This window comes from Fistularia commersonii, chromosome 27 (assembly GCF_037954325.1).
Source record: "Fistularia commersonii isolate RoL2024-O1a breed Wild chromosome 27, RoL_Fcom_v1.0, whole genome shotgun sequence".
NCBI lineage: Eukaryota > Metazoa > Chordata > Actinopteri > Syngnathiformes > Fistulariidae > Fistularia > Fistularia commersonii.
Window position 1 is genome coordinate 4,200,765 of NC_141310.1, and position 24,639 is coordinate 4,225,403.

The 24,639-nt window shown below is 41.1% G+C and overlaps 2 protein-coding genes across 2 annotated transcripts; both read left to right on the forward strand.

Annotated features, from left to right (window-relative positions):
• Window positions 1-1,132: 1,132 nt before the first annotated feature.
• slc38a8b (solute carrier family 38 member 8b) lies at window positions 1,133-6,080 on the forward strand. Its single transcript, XM_086175077.1, has 10 exons — window positions 1,133-1,321; window positions 2,298-2,496; window positions 3,714-3,870; window positions 3,942-4,043; window positions 4,129-4,186; window positions 4,300-4,414; window positions 4,490-4,637; window positions 4,751-4,953; window positions 5,481-5,532; window positions 5,614-6,080. The coding sequence occupies exons 1-10, from the start codon at window positions 1,133-1,135 to the stop codon at window positions 5,714-5,716; spliced, it is 1,326 nt and encodes a 441-aa protein (XP_086031203.1). The 3' UTR covers window positions 5,717-6,080.
• A 6,809-nt stretch (window positions 6,081-12,889) lies between these two features.
• Window positions 12,890-18,944, forward strand: cmtr2 (cap methyltransferase 2). Its single transcript, XM_086174887.1, has 3 exons — window positions 12,890-12,940; window positions 14,272-15,534; window positions 16,551-18,944. The coding sequence occupies exons 2-3, from the start codon at window positions 14,284-14,286 to the stop codon at window positions 17,607-17,609; spliced, it is 2,310 nt and encodes a 769-aa protein (XP_086031013.1). The 5' UTR covers window positions 12,890-12,940; window positions 14,272-14,283; the 3' UTR covers window positions 17,610-18,944.
• The last annotated feature ends 5,695 nt before the right edge of the window (window positions 18,945-24,639 follow it).

A 24,639-nucleotide genomic window follows, 5' to 3' on the forward strand; every position in this document is an offset into this window, starting at 1 on the left:
CCATCTCGAGTAAAAATGGCTTTTGAGTAATTTCTCTATATTGACTACAGTCAGCAACTATGAGGGGTAACAACAGATGACAGAAACCATGGTTTGATGGCTACTTTTTGGACCTGCATTACCTGCCAGTTGCACCCAGCAACTTGTTGGAATTCGCACATCGTGCATTCAATCAGTTGCGTACGTGCCCGCTTGATGGACATACAGTAAGTTAGATAGTAATTCTCCTTGCACCCAGTTTATACTCTCCAGCATCTCTCATTATCTTTACAATGTTAAAGAAATATTCCCGGGCCCTCCGTTGAATTTAAAGGGTTCATTCTGGCAACTTCCTGGATGAAACAAAAGAAAAAATGTAATTAAATCGGTCCAGTGATTTTCATGTAATCCTGCTGACAGACAGACAAATAAACTGGACAGGCACTGTGAGACGCGCATATCCTCACCAGGACCAATGTTTCAATAAATCCACCCATGTCTGTTGGCTTTTGTTTGTCCTCCCGAAGGCAGGATTAGACAAATAAACCAAACAAACTGGGGTGGACTGTGGGCCAGAGCTGAAGACTTTACTAAATGTGACACCAAAGGTCTGCCTGGACCCTCAATGAATGAATAAAGGCAGGCAAAAGCATTTATTTCTTCATCTTTGTGCATCTGAAGGTAATATGTAATTTTCATAATGTACAGCGATGATCTAGATTAGGCATATGATAGAGAACAGAAACGTTATTTTTGACACGGGGCAGGGTAATTCGACCGGGATTTCAAGCGACGGAAAAATCGTAACGCTTCGTTTTCTTCAATTTGGTCTTATTCTTCTTCTCCTTTGCCAATTTGCACCGACCGAGAAGCCATCAGGTCGGCTGCATCCCCACAGCACAGCCCGGAGTCTGACTAGCGCAGAATGAGAGCGGGAACACGGGCAAACACACTCACTTTAGTGATACATTTCTCACCTCAGAGTGAAATTTTTAATAGTCAAAATGTCCAATTAGACCATGTGACCCATGTGTGCCTGCGGCTGCAGGAGTATATATTTGCATGGCTCACCGCTTGCCAGGTCATTAGAAGATGATCGGAACACCTGGAGCAGTTTGAAGAAGTCAGCTGAGCACAGAAGAACAGCGGGATCATGGAGGAGCTGGCCCGGGAGAGCATCAGCCTGTTTTCTCGGTCTGCATCCCACGCGGAGGCTCCACAGCTGGGCTCCTTTGGCGCGGTCTTCATCATGCTGAAGTCTGCGCTTGGAGCCGGACTGCTCAACTTCCCCTGGGCCTTCCAGAAGGCCGGGGGAGTCAACACCGCTGTCAGTGTGGAGCTGGTGAGTAGAGGCAGCGCAACGTTAATTCATTATCCTCAAAACTGATATATATTTTCAGTATTTATGAATAACGCGCATTTTAAGTGAGCGGCTCTCCGTGTGGCGCGTATGCTGCCTACACACTGACAGGACTTTGTCTCCTCAGTGTGAAAGAGGCGCATGTTTTTCACACGTGAGCTCTAATGAAGCTCCAGTTTAGGTGAGAACCTGAACTTTCATTGCACTTTGTCGTCTGACTGAACACATGGATCTTCAAAGAATTTTCAGAGAAGAGCTACTGATCGTTTGGTCCATTAATGGGTGAAAGATGATGACCAGTCATTCTTTAATGGTGCTGTGTACAAAAACAGTCTACGTGTTGAATTAGTATCAGAAATCAGATCGATGCGATAGATATGTAGACGTGTCAAATGCATTTTATGCTCCAGACAGAAAAAATGCCACAGTTTCAATCACAATATTTTCAGAAATCATTTTTTAATTATCTCCAAACAATGTTACATATCATCATTTATAAATGTCCTTCATATAGATCATTTTAGGTAATGTTTAAATAGGCTCACGGAACAGCCACGGGTAAAATTTCAGACTAATGTAGCCTCACAAACAGCAATACTTTGCCCTTTTCTAATTTTAAAAGTTGGTTGGAAAAACACTAACCATTTTAATTAGCTCCCACAGGGTGAATAGCCACTTACTCCTCCCAACGGAAACAGTTATGGCCAAATGGGTAAATAACAGGCCCACGGTTATTGCTTTTCTCCAGTGTGAATAAAATCATGATGTTCTTGTGCAATTTCCAACCACTGTTTATTTGTATTTTTAACACATTTCTGCTCTAACGCTGGCTTAAATCTGCTCAATTATTTGTCGCACAGCTGAGTGGTATTGGCAGTGCAGTGATGAAAACTCAAACGTCCACTCAACGATGAGCGGTCTGATGTTTTTCAAACCGGAGTCCTTGGTTCTCCTGCAGGTCTCCTTGATATTTCTTGTCAGCGGCTTGGTCATCCTGGGCTATTCCTCGTCCGTCAGCAGACAGAAGACGTATCAGGACGTGGTGCGAGAGGTGTGTGGACGAGCGGTCGGCCAACTGTGCGAGGTTTGCTTCTGTTTCAACCTCTTCATGATATGTGTTGCCTTCCTGGTGGTGGTGCAGGACCAGCTGGAGAAACGTAAGTAGGAAAACGCTCCTGTATTCATGGTTTGGGGTTGATGGCTGTTTTCGGGTGGTCTACACCCGTGTTCAAACGGTTCCTTCTTCATCAAAACCTGTCACATATGAGCTGATGTTCACAGACAGATTATAACACCAGGGAACATCTGAACACCAAAAACATCGCTTTTAGAAACGGGCCAACTTTCGTTTACCTTGCTTTATCTTGGGACAAACTGCCAATTTAAAACATCATGGTTTTATGATGAACAATAATAGATTCCAAAAACTGTAATGTTTGTCATGCTTGTGTCGATGTAAGTCGATGTAAGAAAATTACCCCCAAAAAAAATCACTAGATAGCGTTTACTCTTTCTGGTGTGTAATGTCTATTTGTCTGAATGTCCGTGTTACCACATACCAAGTCAAACAACAAAAACAAAAATCAAATGAACAAGACGTGTATGATCGACATATCTTTCGGTATTTCCATGTAATTTGCTTGTCAAGAGAAGAGAAGAAACAATAAGAGATCAAGACAGAGCAGAAAAACTGGATATGATTGAAAAAGAAGTTGTTGTTTTTTTCATATTTGATCCTGGGGCGTCAAGTACCGACATCAAGTAAATCACACCACACATTTTTCACTACACTCACAGTAGAATTTGTACAGGCTACAAAATGTTGCTGTTTTCATTGTCTTAAGGTGCCTCACTGAATAATTTAGCAGCTATTTCCCATATCGAAATATTAATCTCTTTGGAAGCGCGAATCATCTGCACTTTAATTTTCATTCTAGCTTGCAGGAGGATAAACATGTGACCGGAGGTCGAAATGCAACCCCTTTTTCATTTTTCTTTTGTCGTTTCGCCCATCCGAAACCCCTCTAATCCTGTTAATGTTTTTGCTCTGTTCCAATTTTAAACAGAGCATTTGATTGGATTTACAAACACACCCGAAAACCCATTTTGATCATAAATTCTGCACAGAGCGCAGAGCAGATGGCTGAATGCACTTACTGTGATAGAACAAAATGTTTAGTACTCGTACACAGAGTTGTTCCGTTATCTGGATAGTTAAATGTTCTTTGTGTGGTTATAATAAGCAATGATAAGCAACAAAGCGTCTGCTTCAAATGCAGGTCGGCCTTTTCACAAAGAAACTTCGGTTCGTTTATTTGACATGTTGACGATGTAACGGATAAATAGTGTTGAAACTGACCGCTCGTGTCTCCAGTGTGCATTTCTTTGTACGAGACGGTGACGGGGTCAAGCGAGGGAGACATGCCGTATCACTGGTACACAGACCAGCGGTTCGCCCTCTTCGTCATGTGCCTCCTCATCATCCTACCATTATCCATCCCAAAAGAAATCGGTATCCAGAAATACACGAGGTATGTAACCCTATTACTTACATTTGAACTGTGTTTTTCTTCTGTTTATCACTTTCTTCTGTCTATATCAGTGTCTTGGGGACGTTGGCCGCAACATACCTGTGTGTGGCGGTAATTGTCAAATATTACCTGATAGAGAACCACGTCATCATAACACCTGAGCCGAGCCAAGGGTCAGTCGCAGTGTTTTAGTTCGATTATTCATCTGTGGCTGTTGTATTGTGCGCGTCTGTTAACATCTCCCTCTTGGATTTTCAGAGTAGGTTCGTGGGCATCCATGTTCAGTGTCGTGCCCACAATCTGCTTTGGCTTCCAGGTGAGATCAGTAGAAAAGTCTGATTAGACTAGAATTTCTTCATTCGTTATTTGTGAGGTGATTCGTGTCAATTGAAGGCATAAATATAATTCACCCAAAAAAATTGCTTGCAGTGCCATGAAGCCTGTATAGCGATCTACAGCAGCATGGAAAACCAGAGGCTCCTGCACTGGGTCGTCATCTCTGTGGTTTCCATGTTGTTCTGCTTACTCATCTACACACTCACAGGTGAGATTCCTCCAGAACATCAGCATCAGACAGCAAATTAAAGCTAATGATCGCGTCGGTCTCTCCCCCCGCCAGGTGTTTATGGCTTCCTGACTTTTGGCCGAACCGTCGCTTCAGACATCCTGATGTCATATCCGGGAAATGATGTGGTCATGATCATTTCCAGGCTTCTTTTTGGAATATCAATTGTTACCATCTATCCCATTATTCTTCTGCTAGGCAGGTAGGCGACCCCCGATGTCACTTTCTGCAACAAGTAGAGAAAAATTCACATTGTTGTTTGGGTAAGTATTTTTTTACCATCTAAACCCAAGGTGTGTGTGTGTGTGTCATCAGATCTGTCATCCTGAACCTGATTCTACGTATCCGAAGACATCGCCAGGGAATCGTCACGCACTCGTTCGAGAGCCGCTGCAGGGTGATTCTTACCGTCATCTGGATCGCCGTCACACTCCTCATTGCCATGTTTGTCCCCGACATGGGTGAAGTTATCAGTGTAATAGGAGGAATCAGCGCCTTCTTTATTTTCATCTTCCCTGGTAAGAAGCCGATACTACTTTCTTTCAGTTTTATTTCTTTGAGGGTTTGCTTTTAATCAGCAGTGACGTGACCAAACATTATGTGTAATTTTTGGTCATCAGGAGCCTTTTCTCCTTAAATTGATCTACGACACTTCTAACACGTGATTTATTTGCATCATAAAATGCTCTTTAAATATATATCCATTTCTTATTATTTTCCTGAAGTTAACATCTCTAAATACGTCCAAATGCAAACTAAAATACAGATTACAATCAAAAAGATGTAGAAACCAGTGTATTCTAAATAGATTTGTTGCATGCATAAATTCAATATTTAGCTTTAACTTAACCAAAGTAATTGTTTTTTTGTTGTTTTTTTTTTTGATGGGAGGGTTGTGACCGGATCGTTTTCATAAATCACCCGTCGAACACTTTGATTTGCATCAACCTCTCCAATGAGCCTCGTCCAAACTGTGGCCGATGGCTCCGCACATGACCTTATGTGAGGTGACTCAGGAAGCGGCGTGTCTCTTCTCGCATTGCAGGTCTCTGCTTAGTGTTCACGATGCAAAGTGAACCCGTGACCCCGAGAGTGAGGTGAGCGTGCACGCACGTGGTCATTGCTCGTGCCCTTCTATGTCGCTTGTGCTAATACCAGCTTCTTTCACCTTTCTGCAGAGTAATCCTAACAGTCTGGGGCGTCATAACCGTCGTTGTTGGAGCCTTCATCTTTGGTCAGAGCACAACAATTGCCGTCATGGAACTTTTACATAAATTCTGAACTCCTGCCGTCGCTACTTTCTACGCCGGCTGCTTCACTCGGACATTAGATCAGGTGATGATCTTCCTTTTACAGTGTTTTCAGTTGTATATGTGATCCTGATTATGCCCTTCAATGGGCAGGCTATAAGAAGTGAACTTGATATAATACACATACATTCAAGTGAACAATCTAGTGATAAGTCAAAGAAATATCTTTAAACATGTATGCTAAAGACTGTTGAGTATGCCTGTACCTTTGTTTGAATTGATATGATTTTTGTTCATATGGTCAATATTCAGTGTATTTAACTGTAAAACCAGTGTTGTCTGACGACTGGTCCGTTTGGCAGTGAAGCACAGCCAGGGGGCACTGTTGTATTATTTAGGAGTTATATATTTATTTGTGCCGTTTCGGATTAATAAAATTTGTGGACGAGCGTGTTGATCCGGACACGGATTATAGAAACCACAGGTTCATCTTGAAGTCACAGTGTCATGCCCTGGTCTATTTTCAACACACACCATTGTCCTTTAAATACACATTTACTCTGACAAAATCTCTGAATGAAACACCATCATCAGCATTTGTAAACTCGCCCTTGTCTATTTTCCACTGAACTTCACCAAACTAATTTTCTTAACGCCGAAATCCAACTTTCTACGAGCACAGATCATAGCTTCTGAGTCCAAAAAACAACAGCTTGTTATTCACAGACTTAAAGCTAAATTGAGTGACGGAGTTCTGTTCACATTGGCATCAGTCTGTGAGAGAATTTTTTTTAATTTTTTTTTTACACAAAATCCCTTAAGCATAAATATATCATTAGAGAAGCATTTCAGCCGAATTAACTCCACGGCAATGAGAGCAGTGTGTCTATCTGGTCGCAGTGAAGAAGAAAATTAGACCCACATAGAGGAGGACAAACTCGCACTGTGATACTCCGCTTATGTTTGGTTGGTGGGATTATATATAAAACTGCTGGCCAAATGCCTAAATCCAGGAGATAAAAAAAAGAAATCCATTGAAACGAAATCTCCGGAGAACCACATCTGCAGCCTGCGTGGATGGGCCCATACGTTTACAGCAGAGCTCAGCAGACCAGCAAGGGGTTTCCCGATGTCACAGCGGCAGAGCCTGATGAAAATGTCAATAGTTTTATACCTTTTATACCAATAAAACAATAAATGAAAATGAAAATAACCTTTGGCACCTATCATTTTTGCATGGATACGTCCTTTGGGGACCATGAGAACCTGGACATCTATGTTTAGAGACAAATATTTCAGTCTGGTTTATAGTTAACAGGCCAACAGGGAGCCCATTTGCCCGCCTTGGAGCTACAACTGGGAAGAATCCATTATCCCTTGCATTAGATGATCTTTTTATTGTTGATCTGTGGCAAAATGATATCCAAGCCTCATTACTATGCCGTCCTCTATGGCTGCTCGAGAGATAATTGAGAGGTTGCTTGAAATGTTGGTCTCTTGTAGAGATAATTAAAGAAACGATTATCGATGATGTCCCTTTTAAAAGTTGGCTGCATGCGATTTATTTTACAAAGTGTCTATGTGTGTGTATGTGCATATGTGTGCACATATGGATATGGTTCTCTCGCTAGTTGAAAAGCATCCTTTTTAGATGTTTAATTTTAGAATTTGAAGATTTTTTTTCTGTTTAATTAGCATGCAATCAAGATTAAACAATCCAATCTGCGTATTTCTCACTTTTCAACATGCCATTGTATTTGTCAGTGTGGTTCGCGGAGGACGCGATCGCCTGCACGTATCTACATGACCTTGTTCTTTATGCATCAAGGTTATGACCGCCATCATGATGGTGATAACATGCGTCCATCATCTTTGCAGCACAGGCTTTATTGGAGCGGTGACAGCAGATCTTTGACCTGCACGCTGAACTCTGCGGGATCATTGCTGCAATGGCAATGACTTCAGGTGAAGGAGAGGCCTCTCCATCTCTGCTTGCGTGAGGCAAATCTGGATGATATTTAAGGTGCACTAATGTTCTTCCTCATCCCTTAAGTCTGAAAACGTTGTAACAGTGGATCGCCGGACTCTGCCGTCTCAGCGGGACGGAGCATTTTTAGTCCCACTTTTAATCCGCACTTTCCCTGCACTCATCAATTTGTTGCCATGGCTCTACACACTTAGGAAGAGTAAAAGTCAGACTCACAGTTCCGGTATGAAAGATTTACTCTGTGATCAATCGCAACCAACTTAATCAGGGAATTACCGACCTGCTCTTCTTGTTGTCAAGACAACTGTTTGCAAAGACCAATGAAGCTTTAAGTCCCAAACTGTTCAGACTTGAATAAATACACCCGTAGTTTTCCAATGTTTCACTCACAGGGTTTCAAACATACTAACGCAATCATTATTTCCAAATCCGTTTGTTAATCTTTCGTTGAACAGAAACCTGTTAGTTGAGCAGGCCTCCCTCAAATCAATAGGTTGCATATTTGTTTCCTCCATCCTCCTGTCTTTGTTTCAGAATGACCTTGGGCGAGACACTGAAGCTTTCTGAGGAGCTGGTTAGCCCTGCCACCATTGAGTGTGTGCTTGTGTGTGTGTGTGTGTGTGTGAGTGTGTGTGTGTGTGTGTGTGTGTGTGTGTGTGTGTGTGTGTGTGTGTGTGTGTGTGTGTGAATGTGTGTGTGTGTGTGCGTGCAGTGCAAACTGCAAGGTGTTAAGGCACTATACAGGTTGAGACCGATTATGTACGGTGATATTTTAGAAATATTTAAGGCTGGTGATAAGGTAACATTTATGCACTATGAATCCGATTCTGTCACTGATCATACCCTCAGAGGAGTGACGTATTGAAATACTTTTAGGTTATCTTGTGTTTTTGCAGATAATTCAGACTTGCCTGGTTAGTACTTCTGTGAAAGAATTCCAATCACTGCTTTCTCTCAGAAAATGACCTTATTTATCTAATGGTTGCGGGTGGGGGATGGCCATAATTAGGAAAAACTTTCCAGAAAAATGTGCAAAAATAAAAGCTAAAAGATGAGTTAAGCATTAAATATGAAAGGGGTCGGATGACTAAGGTGGGGGGGAAATTAATTTTCAAAATACATTTCAAATTATTACCACCATTAGCAATGAAGACTGATGCGCACTTTTTGTGTTGGAATCCTTGATGAGGTTTTTTGAACACACCCAATTGTAGTTTTAATTGTTTTGTTTCCATTGTAAAGTGATTGTCTCTGGTCTTCCAGGGGTTGGCCAAAGTGAAAAGAAGGATATATGAAGTTGCCGTAGTTCTACTCTCCAACAACATCACTGTTAGGATAGTACATAGGATTCATTGTCAGCAATGGGAGATCACGCAAAGTATTGGATTTGCTGTCATTTTTTTTTCTTCCTTGTTTGTTTTTACTTTTAATTTTACGAGCGCTTCTGTGGAGAATGATGAATGAGCCTGACACTGGAGCGCTTTCAAATTCAACGGTGGGAGCGTAAATTTTCTTCTAAGCGCATGCAAGAATGTGATTTAAAGAGAATGATTGGTGATACCGTAGACATCATTTTAATTAATCCTGGTCCAAGGCCCAGAAATTACAAGTAGGATCCAGAAGGCTTTGGGTCCCCAAGACCGAGGATGAATTATTTTCCAAGGACCAAAAAGTTTAGTGTTCTACGCTGAAACTTAAATGACAAAGATTTGCATATTCTTCTCTTCATGTTGAAAGAGGGTGAAGATGGAAAAAGTGCAGAGCATTTCAAATATTTTCAATTCGGTAATTGTACCGATTCATTTGTCGGTGTCCCCAGTGTTCGGGGAAAAATGAAACATTAAACAACAAATCTGGGTCCATCCGGAAAAATGTTAATGAGAGTCCAACTTTTTCGGAGGATGGAATAAACCAATGCATCAAAAAGGAATACAAATAAACATAGCAATCATGATAGCAGATGGTATGTAAAGTTTTCTTCTTTCTCGCCACACAGTCAGCTTGAGTCTACTGATCTTCGGAAAACTGAAGATCTTAAAGAGAACGTGTAGAATGAAATAACTTCGGATGAAAAATTCCGTCTGGAGGGGAATAAAAGAATGCGACTCGAGTGTGACTGTTTTTTTTCATTATACATGATATTGTAATAGGACAGTAGCACTGACTCCGGGATTGTTAGTGGAGACCTGAATGTGTGGAGGGTGGCTTGTGCCGCTACCTTGTCAGTATAATATACACACATGACCTTCAAAAACACAATCTCCGAATTTTAATTTGTGATTTGCGACATCCGAACCTTGTAGTGGCTTACAGAGATGTTTTTACACACTTCTACAGACCTTTATGGTTGTGATCTTCAAACAGTACCTTCACCTATTCGTGATAAGAGTTTCCACTGTCATGATGGAGCAGTGTATGTTCTCCCAAGGCGTCTTGTTAAATAAACTGCCATGGTAGTGTCCTTTATTGCCCCCCATTAAAAGCACTTTGCTGATTGAATGTATTCTAATAGTTACCTACAAAATGTCGGCATTTCTATGTTCAGGTGGTGTGACGGTATGGACTCAACAGAGCCGTGCATCATTGTAGAGAATGCAAGACCGTTGATATCTGGAGGTTTGCAGCTCATCTGTTTTGTGCAACACCAAGGATGAGAAATGTTGTATTTAATCAGTTGTCATTTTCACTCCTATTTACTGGTATACACTGCTTACTCTCAAAAACCAGCAAGAAATACTGCATTGCGGTTGTTTGCCTCACCCTGCCACCTGTGGTTATCACATCTGTCCATTCTGCAGTGGGGAAAACGTTCACTGAAATTAAGAATAGCATTTTGCATATTATGATGTCACTCTGCTGCTGACCTTTGACCCTCTGAGGATTATTCACACTTAAGCCTGTGTGAAGTTTTGTTTGTCATCTTGTGATTATCATGTATCATGTTTTGTGACCCTGACCTTTAAACACTCAAATTTTATCCAAGAGTGGACATGTGGGCCAAATTTCAAGAAAGACCTGGACATGATGGTACACACACACACACACACACACACACACACACACACACACAAGTAATACACAATACTATCACATTTATTTGTATAGTCTGTTTTTCATTCCAAATGCTTGAAAAGACAGAATAGCAAAAGAGAGGAAAAAATCAAATAGAACAACACAATTAAAAATGCACATTCTTTCATCTCTGTCTTGAAAACAATACAGTCTGCAGCTGAGCAGCACTGGACTTTTTCTCAAGCCTTCTCGCTCAACATTACTCTCACCTAAGGCAAATGACTGCAGGTTTTTGGGTAAAAAAAACAAAAAACAAAACCAAAAAAGGCATTGAGTATGAAAATGGGAGGATTGCTTCATTTTTCTTCTGCAATGTAGAAACCTTAGTTCCACAAATGAAGCCATTGTTTAGACTTTATTTATCAGCGCCAAGTCGTTTGTCGAATATTCATGGACCATCAGTTATCACTCAGTCAAAGAGAAAGAATAACAAAAACAAGAGTTTCACAATTAAGGATGGATCACCTGCATTTTCGAGCTTCATAATTCTCTCCTGTTTTCCAAATGAGTGCCCCCATTTCAGTTCTCTGCAAATCCGTTACTGTTCCTGTCCACTCGACTCAATTTCATATTCTGTTCTTCAACTGTGCTGAACATCTAAAAAAGGGACATAAAGGAATAAACTGAAGGAACGCATTAATATTACAAGAGGCATAGTGGTAAATTGAAAGCCGAAATGTTTACATGCACCATTTTTGGATATCCTAATTGCACCTGTTTGTCCCACAGGTTCATTAATAATGAGTGAGGCTTTCTCGTTGGGCGGGTCTTGCTTTTACTTCGGTTTTGCCCACCAGACACGTAATTCTCACCAAAACGAAATACTGAGCATTCTGTGTTTTCATATGAAGCAGGCCCGAGGCAGAGACAGAAATGCCCATTCAAATGTTGCAGTACAACACAGTATTTCACAAAACAGTCTTCATAAGCTTATGCGCCTGAGCGCGCTAATAATTATATGACAAGATGACACAGCTCACCTCACACTAGTTATCTGACCGGAGGTTCCCAGCCAAACCGAATGGAAAAGAGAATATTAAGCAACCTCAAACAAACAAAACAACATTTTAAACGTACTTCACAACAGACCCATTTTTTTTCTGTCTGACATACTGAAAACATTGCCATTCGTCTTCATGTTATTATTTCGTGTCATGATTCATTGATGCCACCACAGCATAAAGCAGTCAGACTCTGGAAAGAAATTTTAAAGGCTATTAGAAAATCTGTTTGTTTTCATTTTTAGCTGTAATCTCATAACATTTGTCGGTCTCAAAAACCTCATTTGTCAACCTTCTCTAAGTCACATCGTTCTGATGTTTAATCAAGGTGTCGACAGTCTGTTAAAAAAGCGTCGGGGATCATAACCATAATATCATCTCAATTTTTCATTTATATTGACTTGTTTTCATTTGACTCCACCGCCTCTCAACTTAGTAAAATCACCCTCTTGAAATGGAAGTGTTTTTTTTCTGAGATACCAGGGTAATTTTCATGATGTAGAGATGTCATGATAACACAACTATGCTTCCAAGGGATAACAACATCAATTATTTTAGACATTAATGTGTGTATTATCTGTAACAGTGAGGCATGAAGCTATTTCAGCCTGTCAGAACCAGACAGAGGAGACATGCAACACCGTGATCAATATTATGTTCTTGCCTCCTCTCCTCTAATAACTGAACGATTATGACTGCAAAGTATTTAATGTACCATCTGTGTGTGTGTGTGTGAGAGAGAGAGAGAGAGAGGGAGAAAGAGAAGGAGAAAGTGAGAGACAGAGAGAAAGATTTATTTCAGAGATGGAAGTGGTGTCAGATTAACAGACGGCCTTCTTTATCTTATCAAATACCATCATCTGTGGATGTGAATCAGATGGATGTGCTCCTTACTTTTACTTTGTTTATTAGTATGTAATCATTTGTTAAAAGTTATGACGCGAAATCCGATTACATAAACCATTCTCGTTATATCATTAAAATTTAGACTTTCTTTGACATTTTAAAACGTTAATTATTCAGTATAATAAACTCAGCTTGGTATCCCTGCCCTCTGTAAATCGTGAGCTCGAGTAAAAGGTGCACTTTCCCTTTAAGAGACTACCCCGCCCTTTCCAGTTGACGCATGCGCAGTGTGGTCACACAACACGTGACACCGTGTTTTCCTTTTCCTCGCAGTGACTACTTAGCATTGGTGAGTTATTAGCACTGCGTCTAATGTCCTTTTTGTTTCGTAAACCTGAAAACAGGACGGTTAAGGAAGCACCCAAGTCGATTAAATAAACGTTTTCAGTCAGTTAAGTAGAATATATAGCTTTACTTTGAACGACTTAAAAGTCTTCCTTGGTATTTACGATGTTGAACTCGTGCCGTACAGTGTCCAATGTTGTCCCTTTTAATTAGTTGTAGTATTCGCTCCCCCATTTGTTGTCCGAAACATTTATTCTACATCTATTCCATCTACCTCCATACTGTTTGCTTAAACTATGATTAAAGCTGCTGCCTTTGAGTGCAAACTTTTAAACAGAAAGTAAAGTAGACTGGCTCTCATTGGGTATAATCCCCTAATTTCTCAATTTTGCACTCATCCAAATTCAGATGTGTATTCAGTGTTAGCAGGTGCTACTGTTCAAAATGTTCTCCATCAAAAAGATTTCTGCAAGTGCAGAATCACTCTTAAGTTTAGTTAACATCTTTGGTGTTGCAAGGTGTTCCAGAGAGGTCTTCTCTTTTCTAGCATCTGAACATCTTTTCAAAGAATTGTGAGTCTTGATTGCTTTAATGAATAAGAACACATATCTTGTGTTTAAAAAAATTCAAACAAAACAATTAGACAGCAGTGAGAGGAGCAGGATTTTGTCTGCCATTAAAAATGTGTAAAATAGACACATTAATTGATTGATTACATTTGCACAGTAACAATTAACAAAAGATGAATGACAATTTTTTTTTTACAACTTGAGTACAGTTCTTACTAATAATGTTCATAAGATATATTTACTGCCATTGAAACACATCATAATGTCTCATGCATGCAACTTGGGAGCCTTGCCTATTTTTCCCCAGCAGAAGTAGACTGCAGAATGATCTGCTAATGATTATAATGACATAGTACATTCAACTGTCAGTGTAATTCCAATTCAGACACTGGAAAATATATACCTACACTTCTGTAAATGAGAACTCAGAACACTTCTGTTAGAAAATACCCTCATTATATTGTGAAATATCTGCAGCATGGTGTTTTGGAAAGCAGTCTTACTCCCTTGAGTCAAATCACAATGAGACGACATGAGTAATTCAACATCCCACGGGGCATAGCTTGACAAATGAAGGGCCTCCTCGGTATGATTCCCTCTGAAATCCGTAGGCTGATTTGTTTCTCTTAAGATTGAATCAGTTCTTTACAATGTAAGCAGTTCACGTAAGCACAGAGCTGTATAATAGATTACATCTAAACAGAACCTGAATGGTGCAGGTTTGCTTTGATATTCGTTGCATTTCTAACATGCCGTTATTCCACAGCAGGTGTGAAGGATGAGCTCAGCCAATGGGACCAGGAGGAAAGTTGGCAGGCCACCGCTGCCCAACTGCACGGAAGCATGTGACCAGCAAACACTGACTGAGATTAAGGCTCTTTTTAGTAAAGTACGAACCTTCATCAAACCGTCAAACGGAGAATGGCGCATCCCTCAACCGGATGATGCTCTCAGACACCCTGTAAAGCAGGTTTGCCAGCTGCAGGCCTTGAAGGTGTCACTGAACGCTGTAAAAAACAAACTCAGCGACAAGAATGTCCAGGTTTGGCATCAGCACACAAACTCAACCAACCGAGCAGGGAAGGTCATTGCCGCCGTCCGCTCGGCTGCCAACGCAGAGATCTGTACTCAGGCTTGGTGTAAGTTTTATGAGATACTGGGATCCTTCAGTCTTCTTCCCGAGGAGGCCCTCTCTGTCGGGGAGCTGAACACAGTCCACCTGTGTGAAGCGCCTGGAGCTTTTATAACTGCACTAAACCACTACATTAAAACCAGCGAGTCGACACGTTACTGTGACTGGACCTGGGCGGCCAATACACTCAACCCGTACCACGAAGCCAACGGGGGAAGCACAACCATCGCAGATGATCGACTGATCGCAAACACGCTTCCCTGGTGGTTCTTCGGGTCAGACAACACGGGGAACATCATGTCGCAGAAACTCCTGCTGGAGCTGCAGGTGTTCGTGACAAACATGCGTAGGGTGGATCTGGTGACAGCCGACGGTAGTTTTGACTGCCAGGAGAACCCTGATGAACAGGAGGCGCTGGTGGCGTCTTTGCATTACTGCGAGGTCACAGCTGCACTGCTCCTCTTGAGTCCTGGCGGTTCCTTCGTACTGAAAATGTTTACCCTGTATGAACACTCGTCTGTGTGTTTGCTTTACCTGTTGAACTGCTGTTTCCAAACTGTCAGCATCTTCAAACCTGCTACCAGCAAGGCTGGGAACTCTGAGGTTTACGTTGTATCTCAAAACTATAACAACAAGGAGGCTATGAAGCCGCTGCTCGCCAAACTCATTCGTAACTACGGACCAACCATGGCTGATCACTCCACACTTTTTCCAAATTCTCAAATCCCTCAGTCATTCATCACGCAGCACGAAGAAGCGTGCATGTACTTTCACACACTGCAGATCGATACCATCACGGAAAACCTGAGGTTGTTCGAAGAAATGAGCGCAGAGCAGAGACAGCGACTTGACTACATCAGGGATTGGACCGCTCAGGAATACCTTCAGCGATTCCAGGTGAGATGACAAAACTCAGTCTTAAAATAATAGTTCACCCAAAAAGACAATCCATTTCTTATTCGCTCACCCTCATCCCTTTTAACGGTTTGGTGAAGATCTTTTAGTCCCTAAACTAATAGTGACAGAAAAGTAATGTGAGAGCTTTCAAACAACATAAAAAACTTTTGTAAACATTAACAGTTTGACCTTGATAAACTCTTTCAAATAGAGCATATAATTCACAAGAGTTTATACCATTCAAGTGTATGGTGTGTTTTGTTTTTTCTTTGTTTTATTGTTTCATAAGAATAGTTATCTGATTATGCATTTGTCTGGAAGGCCTCTTTTGTGAAACTTAAGGAGCCAGGTGTGTAAAACTCATTCATAAACCTGTGTAAAACAGTAACTTGCGTTCACATTCTTTTTACCAGATATGTCTAAGCTTTACTTAGTTATGGCTCTGTTTAAAAAAAAAAAAAAAACATCATTGCTCACATGGTCACAAAGCATAAGTCTAAATGGGGGATGACGTGACCCTAATGAGCTTATTTCCAAATGAATTGCTCTTGCAGTTCATTGATTCTGTTGACGTGGCGATGAAAGGAGGCAGAGGAAGACCACTATGAAAAAATGAAACGATGGCTTAAGTTAAGATGGGAGCAATATTTTGTTTGACGTTCAGCAGTGATATTTGACTGTAGCCTTCATTTCGGTGACGGCTCCAAGGCACTGTGACAAAACTGACCCAATATGTAGTATGACAGTAGTCATGTAATTTAAACAGGATTTTTATGAAATGTTAATAACCTGTAGAGACTTACAGAGGCACATTTCATTTCCTTGCTTTTTAATACGTAAACCTAAATACCTAAGACCTTAAGCGTGTTGAGTCAAAATCTACGTAACCGTTTCTTGATTTGAGATTTCTTTCATTCCCATTTCATACGCGGTTTATCTTTAACCCAGGTTTTGCATTGACAAGACAAAAGGTTTCCAGTGAGGCTGATATACTTTGATCGAATGTCTTTGTTTAGGTGACTTTCCTTCCAAAGAGCCGTTGGATCTCTCGTAACACCGTGTGCCCAGCATGCTGCAGCGTCTCTGCGGGCCGACCCCAGGGACAGAAGAAGCAAACAGGCTCCTTCAACGAGCGCAGGGAATTGCAGACGCTGAGCTGGAGGCAGTGCATAGAAAGGGGTTGCCATGCCACCTGGATACTGACACACAGCAGTGAGACTTGTGGGACTGGTTCTGTGCTGGAAGGTCCCTTGCCTATACGGCATGTGGATTCCTGGTACAAAATTGTCGGCGCTGCTTTGCCTATGGTCAGAAACTCTCCATTCTGTGACGGGGGGTTGTTAAACCATCTGAACGAAGCACTCGTCGGTGGAAGCCCATCGGTAGACTGGGCTCTGATTCCTCCCTGTCAGTCCTGCCATGTGGTCTGTGCTACCTCCATCTTGGCTGATGTGGCAGGCCTGGCCACGTGCATAGCCGACAGTGAACAGAGCAAAGGCAGGCGTCGGTGTCTTGTGTTTGGCAGCCGTTCCGTGTGGGATGCCTGTGAGAGCCAAATAGGGGATTTAGTCCTGACATTTTCTCCAGAGCCTTCATTTCCTGAAAGAGGGCGCAGCACGCTGCACGATGGGGAGCCGCTGTACCAGCACGAGCTCCTGGGCTGCATTGTGTCGTCCCTGCAGAGCCTGAGCTCGGGGGATGCTCTCCTACTACCCGTGCTGTCTGCCGTAACCCGCGTCACAGCAGCAGCAGTGCTCAGCTTACACGCATGTTTTCGCTCGGTCACATTTAGATGCCCGATCCCTTCGGGTAGGGTCGGAGCGGTCCTTCTGTGTGTCGGCTTTACGCCCGAAGCTGCTGCCAAAATACTGCCAGCCCTCTCCGACGTCCACAGATGCACGGGTAAGTTGCTAAGACGAGAGGAGGGCGCCAGTAAACCTCAGTCTGGAGGTGACAAACAGGTTTTGCAGTTTGTTCCCATGGAGGAGCTGCTCACTGAAGGACTGGCTGAGTTTCTGTGGACCCTGAACTGTGAAACCATCAGACAGAGGCTGCATCTGCTCATGCAGTCATAGTGCCTTTCAGCAACAAGTACAATGTCACTGATATACTTTTGCTAAACCAGCATATTATTCAATGGCCTTCCATTTGTTTCGAATGGTAGAATTCTGAATATGTTTTTTAAGGTTGACACTTTGACATTATTTCATTAAGCAGAGTTGCTATTCGTTCAACGGTTGTATTCTACCTGTTGTACTGTTATCAACAACCTTTTATTTATTGTGCTTTTTTCACACGGTGACATAATTGGTCATTTTGATCATAGAAATAAATAATCATGTGTGTGGTCAAACTGAATTAGAATATATATGTATCAATATATCACTAATACTCTTTCCACTAAATGTTTTTATTCATTTTTTGTCAAGATCGTTAGAAATGCAATGGACAAATTTTGCAAGTATTCACCATTTAAAAAAAAAAAATCTGACTCTCACAATCTAAAAATAATCAGAAAGCAATGTTGAAATAAATAATTTTGGAGAACATAAGCAAAATTATTTGAATAATCCTCAAAGATATTTATTTGAAAATGTCAGAGCAAGCAGCTGTCTGCTAATTTTGTCTTAGTGTTTTTAGTGTCAAACCCACATGGCTCGCAGGACAAAAAGAATTCCTTGAAACATCGACATAGTTCATTTTGCAGACAAAATGGACTGTTTATGAACAGAAATGAGTCCTTTGGCAGTGGGATACATAAAATCAATGCTCAGTTAATCACAAAACACATAGATTTCAACCCAATCTAACCCACAGATTTGTTGGGTCTCACCTGTTCTTTGAGTTCTACCATTACGTGTGTAAAGAGCATGATGAATTCAGTACAACAGCCAATATGATCCATGGTATCTTGTAATTAGACCATTCTCAACTTGTCCCAAGTTTAAAAATTTAAAATGATTACTTCATACACAGCTGCACTCCGAGATGATACAAACTTATAGTGCATGAAAATGCACATTACTTTCAGCAGAACTCATCCATAACTAAATTCGCTGTGGGTTTTAAGGGAAGTAGAATTAAAATAAAAAAAACAACAGTTCTCAGCTCCAAACCTCCTGTCGGTAACAGATGGTATGGGTTGAAATCCACATCAGAGAGAGCCGGGTATTTACCCTAGAGTGCCTGTCGTCTCCAGCAATGCATTATTTTGTCCCTGGATATGGTGGATCTTTTTATCTTTGAGCCTTCATGAGCACCAATTCAGTTTTCTATGTGTGGACCGTGAAGCAGCACTAAAGTGTTTGATACTGCGGAGATCTGCATGTTGCGCTTCGGTTTTTTCCCCCCTTATCAGTATCATGTGACTCAGGTGATTGTTTTCATACAATAAACATGCTGTGAATGAATACTCATTTTACTTAAATCTCCCATGCACAGCTATGTTTTCAGATTCCAGGGAAGAAAGGAGTGACACAGCAGATACTCAGACACCTGACTGCGACGCGTTTCTTCAATCTCGTCTGCTCCCTCCCAAGAAAGCAAGATGAATCTCTAATTTTTTTTCATTGTGGTTTGTTCTCTGTGTCCAGCGTCTGGCTGCTTGTTTGCTCCCCGTGGGACCATCCTGATGGGGGTTAGTATATTGCATCTCTTGTAACAAACACCCTGATCACCAGGAATTCACCCAAGATTACGCCTTGGGGTTTTAATTTGTCAATTTAATACCACTGGAGTCTCTGTTCTTGTGGAATTATAGATTACTGCTGAAAGCTGGATCACGGTGCAAATCGGTAAATCATATTCTGCAAATCTGACACCTCCACCTACACAAACGGCTCAAGTTGGACAGATTAACAACAGTATATCAGAGGAAAAATAGTGGCCTTTGGTAAAGTGATTGAACTGAGTGACTGGGTTGTGTTGCCGACCGAAGACGTGAGCCTCTCTCACTGCAGTATTCTCATTTCACCAGTCTGCTATTAGTTTCCTGGAGACTCTACTATAGTCGCCACTGTACCCTAATGTAATACTTACCAAAGGCTTTCACTTTATTACTTGCCATACCGAGTGCTGCTTTTTTAAATAACAGTCCTAAAAGGGCATTGTCTGAACAAAACTTTCTGCCTAAAACAAAAGAAAAAATGTATTTGTACTTGTACAAGGGATATAATGCATTCACACACCGCCTCAGTCAATTCATATCTAAATTACTTTTCTTAGACCCGTCGCACCAAACAGGTTGAGACGAATGTATTAAATTGTTCTCTATTTCCTTCACATACCAAGTATTATACAGTAACAATGAGGCATTAGAATTGTCGTTAAACAGGGAAAACAAGCAAAAAAAAATCTCTTGAGACTTTATAGGGATATTGACTTTGCAGTAAATTAAAGCTGCAGTAAAAAACAAAAGAAACAAAACAATAAACCCTAATCTTTGATATTCCATTGGTTCTAGTGGACTTCAGTATTCCAGATATTAGGAACTTTGCTGGGTTGGTGTTTTGGGTCGGACTTCCGTACCGGTGATCCAGACGATCTAAGAGGTCCAAAAGGATCAAATGGATAAAATAGGTCAGAGCAGTATTTAGGCACAACACCATCGCGTGTTTCATAAAGCAGCAGAGGGATTTGAAACTCCATCCTTTGACATACAGCGCAGACGTCGAAGTATTGCTGTGATGTGCTCCAATTTCTATGATAGTAGTCAGGACTTGGGCCAACTGATTTTAACAGAGAATTAAATATACAAAGTAAAGCAGTAAATACAGAAAATGACAACATACACAGGGTCAGGTCAGATTGTTATTGACCCCGCGTCCGCTCAGAAAATCAAGCTGAACGTTATCATGAATGTTTGTGGCTCGATCTTGTCCTCTCTAGGACAGTCCTTTAGGAGCGGCGCATTCGGATGACTCATGGCGATATCCAACCGAGGCCAAAGGGAGATATTTTTGTCTTCAGTCGACTGTATTATCAGTTGGAAATATTGTATTTGCTGCACGATGTCAGTGGAAGTCTATACACGTTAGCATGTCATCTGCATACACTGCTAAGAAATCTGGAAACTTCTAATATCAACACGACAGTCGAGGTTCTTCAATTAAACCCTTGTGCTAATACAAGTGAGGTGATAAAGTGCAGATCGTTGACGTACAAATATCGTAAACCTAAACCCAATCTTAATCCTTGAACCACTCTCTGACAGTTACTAATCGCTTTCACAGAAAAGTCCCAAATGCAAGGGTTAAAATTGTAATCCTCGTAGAGATAACGCACACTACTATATTTCCCGGCAAACTAAACTGTTTTACGCCTGATGATGACAAAAGCGCAATCTACTGCGGGTTGTGGTATTTCTCCATGTTTGCATATATTAAGTCAAGTGTGTTGTTGCCGGCCTTTGTAAATTCAGACCCGGGTTGGTTTCCACCAGGCTGAAATCACTGGCAGCTCTGAGCGGTGTGTGTGTGTGGGCAGACTCTTTCTTACACTGATCAGACGGGCTTAACTTCCTGTACATTAGGGTTTAGGCAGAGCACCACAACCACAACACCCATCATCCCCAATGGCAGGGAGAAGGGTTTTTTGTATTTAGAAGCGATGGGTCTTACACGTAGGAAACAGAGTTAAACACCACCTTCTCTTTTCTCCCTGCATCATGATTTATTGATGGCTGCCTTCTCTTTTCTGCCAAAGAGAGAGAGGCTTTTCTAACATCTCTGTGAAAGAGGCAGGGACGTGGCTAGCCCTCATGATGCACCAACATGATGGACATATCCATATGCTGTATGACAGTATTTTGTCTTTAGCAATTACCCGACGCTGTGGCTTAAAATTGAAAATAAGTGTCGTCCAAATTTCAGTCACCCAATGCACATGGCACCCACTTTGCAAACAAAACGAAATGACAAGAAATAAGAATACTAGCGCATGAAACCTTTAGTGTATGCCAATATGGTGTAATTAGAAAGCAGCTCAGGTATCACAATGCACTTGAAATCATAAGTGTTTCTTTGGATCTAATTACACACTACAAGTAATGAATTAGATGTGAAAGCAGTAATGTTTATTAAATTACATTTAGATAGCTGTTGATCAAATATTCAAAATGGCCTCAAGAATAGTCATAAACTTCCTCACTTTGAAGTCTGTATATATATATGTCCTTTCTGGCACACACTTCCTCACTCACATTTTGCGCACTCTATTCATTTATGACTTGAATGATGTGTGGGGTTATTTACATGGGGGGACTGCTGCCGATGATAGATATTTTTTAACTCCGACTGGAAGAAGAATGGAGTAGAAATAAACACCCAACCGAGCAATCCCAGTAAAACATCTGCTCTCCTCGTCACGGCGACAGCGCCGGGATGCAAACGATCCCGCGCTCTCCTCCTATCGGCTGCCATCTGACAACCAACGCCATTTGTCTGCTTCGCCACTGAACAATGGATGGCATAAACGGGGGAGGGGGGAGATCAATCTCAATATTAGAAAAAAAAAATGACATGAAACATATCACATCTGGCGCTGTAGACGCAAACAATACTTTATATTACAAACAGGGATATAAATAAATCCAGGTTTTAATTTGTGTTAAAGGCCTCGGGAGAAGGCCGACATGCATCCTGTGGGGGACGAGGATGTTCAAGGTTTCTTCCGAACGCCAACAGTGGCAGGATTGGTGAAGTGACGTGTTTTCTGTGGTATTAAACATCAAAGTGTGGAAATGGAAAGCAATAACAAGGCACTGATAAGATTTAGAATAGTGTTATCCAAAGAAGCAGTGATGGATTTCTTTGAACCATCTCCTTCTGAAAAAAAAACTCCAACCCGGCTCTGCAACCGTTTGCAGATAATGGTAACTAAATTCTGCACTGTGCTTTTTATGTAGTATATATTATATATATTTATATTATATTATATTTTTTATATATTTTTATAGTGTATTATATTGTTATATATTTTTTATATTTTTATATATATACATCTATATTTTTTAAAAATTTTTTACATATACTGTGCTTTTTTTTTTGTTAATCCACTAGACTTTACCATAAAAGCTGTTTTGATTAAAAAAGTCTTGTGTCAGGTATTTAATTCCATTTGATTTTGTAGGAGTGTCTCAATTCTAGTAAGTCAGTCTCACAGCCTCTTTAGGGAAAAATAAAGAATTAATTGGAGGGGAAAATATGAGTGGGAGAGGATAAATCTGGCCGGGTGGCAGGTGTTTTCCATTCCTAAACAACAACAACCAATTAACCTTTGACACCGGGACAGAATTGAGGTGTCGATTGGTAGAAAAATAGCCATTTAGCTCGTCTTTTAGTGGCAGTGCGTATGGATTTGTTATTTAAATCATGTTGGATAATCTTAGATTTACAGCCCACAGTGCAATGGTCCTTTGGTACGTCTTCATAAAATGCTAATCAGTTTAACTCTCTCCTGTCACGGCGACACTCGTTCAGTCAGTCGCGGCAGAGAGGAATTGACAGGATTCGGGGACCAAAACCACAAAGCCCCGACTGAGATGATGTCAAGAGACATATTTGCAAAATTAATCATTTCCAAGTGATCAGAGTGAATACGTTTGACAGTCTCGATAAAGTGACTCACAAATACTGTACAAAGATTGTTAGCCGTGGAAAAACAAGTGTCCCCAATGATCAAACACAGTTAGCAGTTCAGACAAATCATGTGTGATTACAGCAGTCTTGGGAAATTTACCCCTTGGTCACTTTGCTTGACTTTCTCTTTGACTCAGACATCTTGCCACCAACACCGTAAAAACGGTTGAGCAAGCACAACTTTAGAAAAACAGCTTGTGACTCTGTAAATATGAATTGTACTGATATCAATGTCCTTTTTTCCACATTGCAAATGTGGTAGAAAATTATGCAGTCATGGTAAAATGCATTCTTCTTCTTCTTACTCATTTCTAATAACTTTTTCTACCACACAATTACATGATTGTTCTTCCAAATTCTGAGAAAGATGCCCGGAGAAATTCATTAAATCAAAAATTAAAAATCAGGAAAGCAGTTTCCCCCCTGAAAAAACCTCTTGACATTTCAGAAAAGAAAAAGTATAAAGAAATGAGAGAGAAAATCAGTAAGACGTGGATCTCAGAGATTTGTTTTTACATTGAGGATGCTCTCCGTTTCTTCGAGTGTGTGACATTTCATTTTTCCAGTCTCGGTAAATATCGTGATTTATTTATTGACTGCTGAATATAATGTTTTTGCTTTTACCCCCCACGTTAGCCGGTGCCGTAGGACACATATAAAGCTAGACTTCTTATCAACTCACTCAGACGTTTATCTGTTTTTCAGATCAGTTTTGTGCTGCTTTGTGTCTGTTGTGTCACATCTTCTGCAGCAGCTCTGACTTGCATGTCGTGCACGGGTGTATCTTAAACTAATTAATTCGCGTCAACGCGGCCACAGCAATCTATCCCACCGACTACACTCCCTCCGGTACGTTTGAATAATCACAATCAATAGCTAATACATTAACGTTTTTTTTTCCAGCGTTGTTCACATTTTGTCCGCCCGTCTTTGCTTTTTCCGCCCGTCTTTGCTTTTTTTGCTCAATGGCACATTGATAGACCTCTGCTCGACCAGGGAATTGTACTGAGTCAGGGGAAAAAAGGAATCGCCTGAACAGATCCGGCGGTTGGGGGCGGAGGGGAGAGGAGAGAGGCCATGTGGCCAATCCGTGGCTAACCCCTCATTTCTGTATACCAAACCACCTAGTTTAATTTAAATAATATATACTTTCATAATGTACATCCCTACATTCATGTCACTTAATGATGGCTAAGTGCTGTTTTGATGGTAGTGGTGACTGATGTGTGGAGGTGTGTAAAGGTGTGGAGGTGAGGAAAAAGCGCTGAAAAAGTGCTGAAACACGTGATGTCAAGTCTTTTCCCCCGTCTGTTTTATAACTGGCCAGCAGAGGAAAGCTGGATGAGTGTTTCTGATCATGTAGGTGAGAGGTTTTCAAAAGAGAGCGGTGGAGGGTGTGCATGTGTGTGTGTGTGTGTGTAGACTGTAATAAGTCAAGCACGATCATGTCAATCTCAGTGATATCGCA

What these genes read in the sequence shown, in the direction of transcription:
- cmtr2 (XM_086174887.1), top strand. Translation starts at nt 14,284, where the DNA reads ATGAGCTCAGCCAATGGGACCAGGAGGAAAGTTGGCAGGCCACCGCTG. An exon ending in AATACCTTCAGCGATTCCAG is followed by an intron (nt 15,535 to 16,550) that starts GTGAGATGACAA and finishes GTCTTTGTTTAG; the next exon opens with GTGACTTTCCTTCCAAAGAG.
- slc38a8b (XM_086175077.1), top strand. Translation starts at nt 1,133, where the DNA reads ATGGAGGAGCTGGCCCGGGAGAGCATCAGCCTGTTTTCTCGGTCTGCA. An exon ending in CCGCTGTCAGTGTGGAGCTG is followed by an intron (nt 1,322 to 2,297) that starts GTGAGTAGAGGC and finishes GTTCTCCTGCAG; the next exon opens with GTCTCCTTGATATTTCTTGT. An exon ending in ATTATTCTTCTGCTAGGCAG is followed by an intron (nt 4,638 to 4,750) that starts GTAGGCGACCCC and finishes GTGTGTCATCAG; the next exon opens with ATCTGTCATCCTGAACCTGA.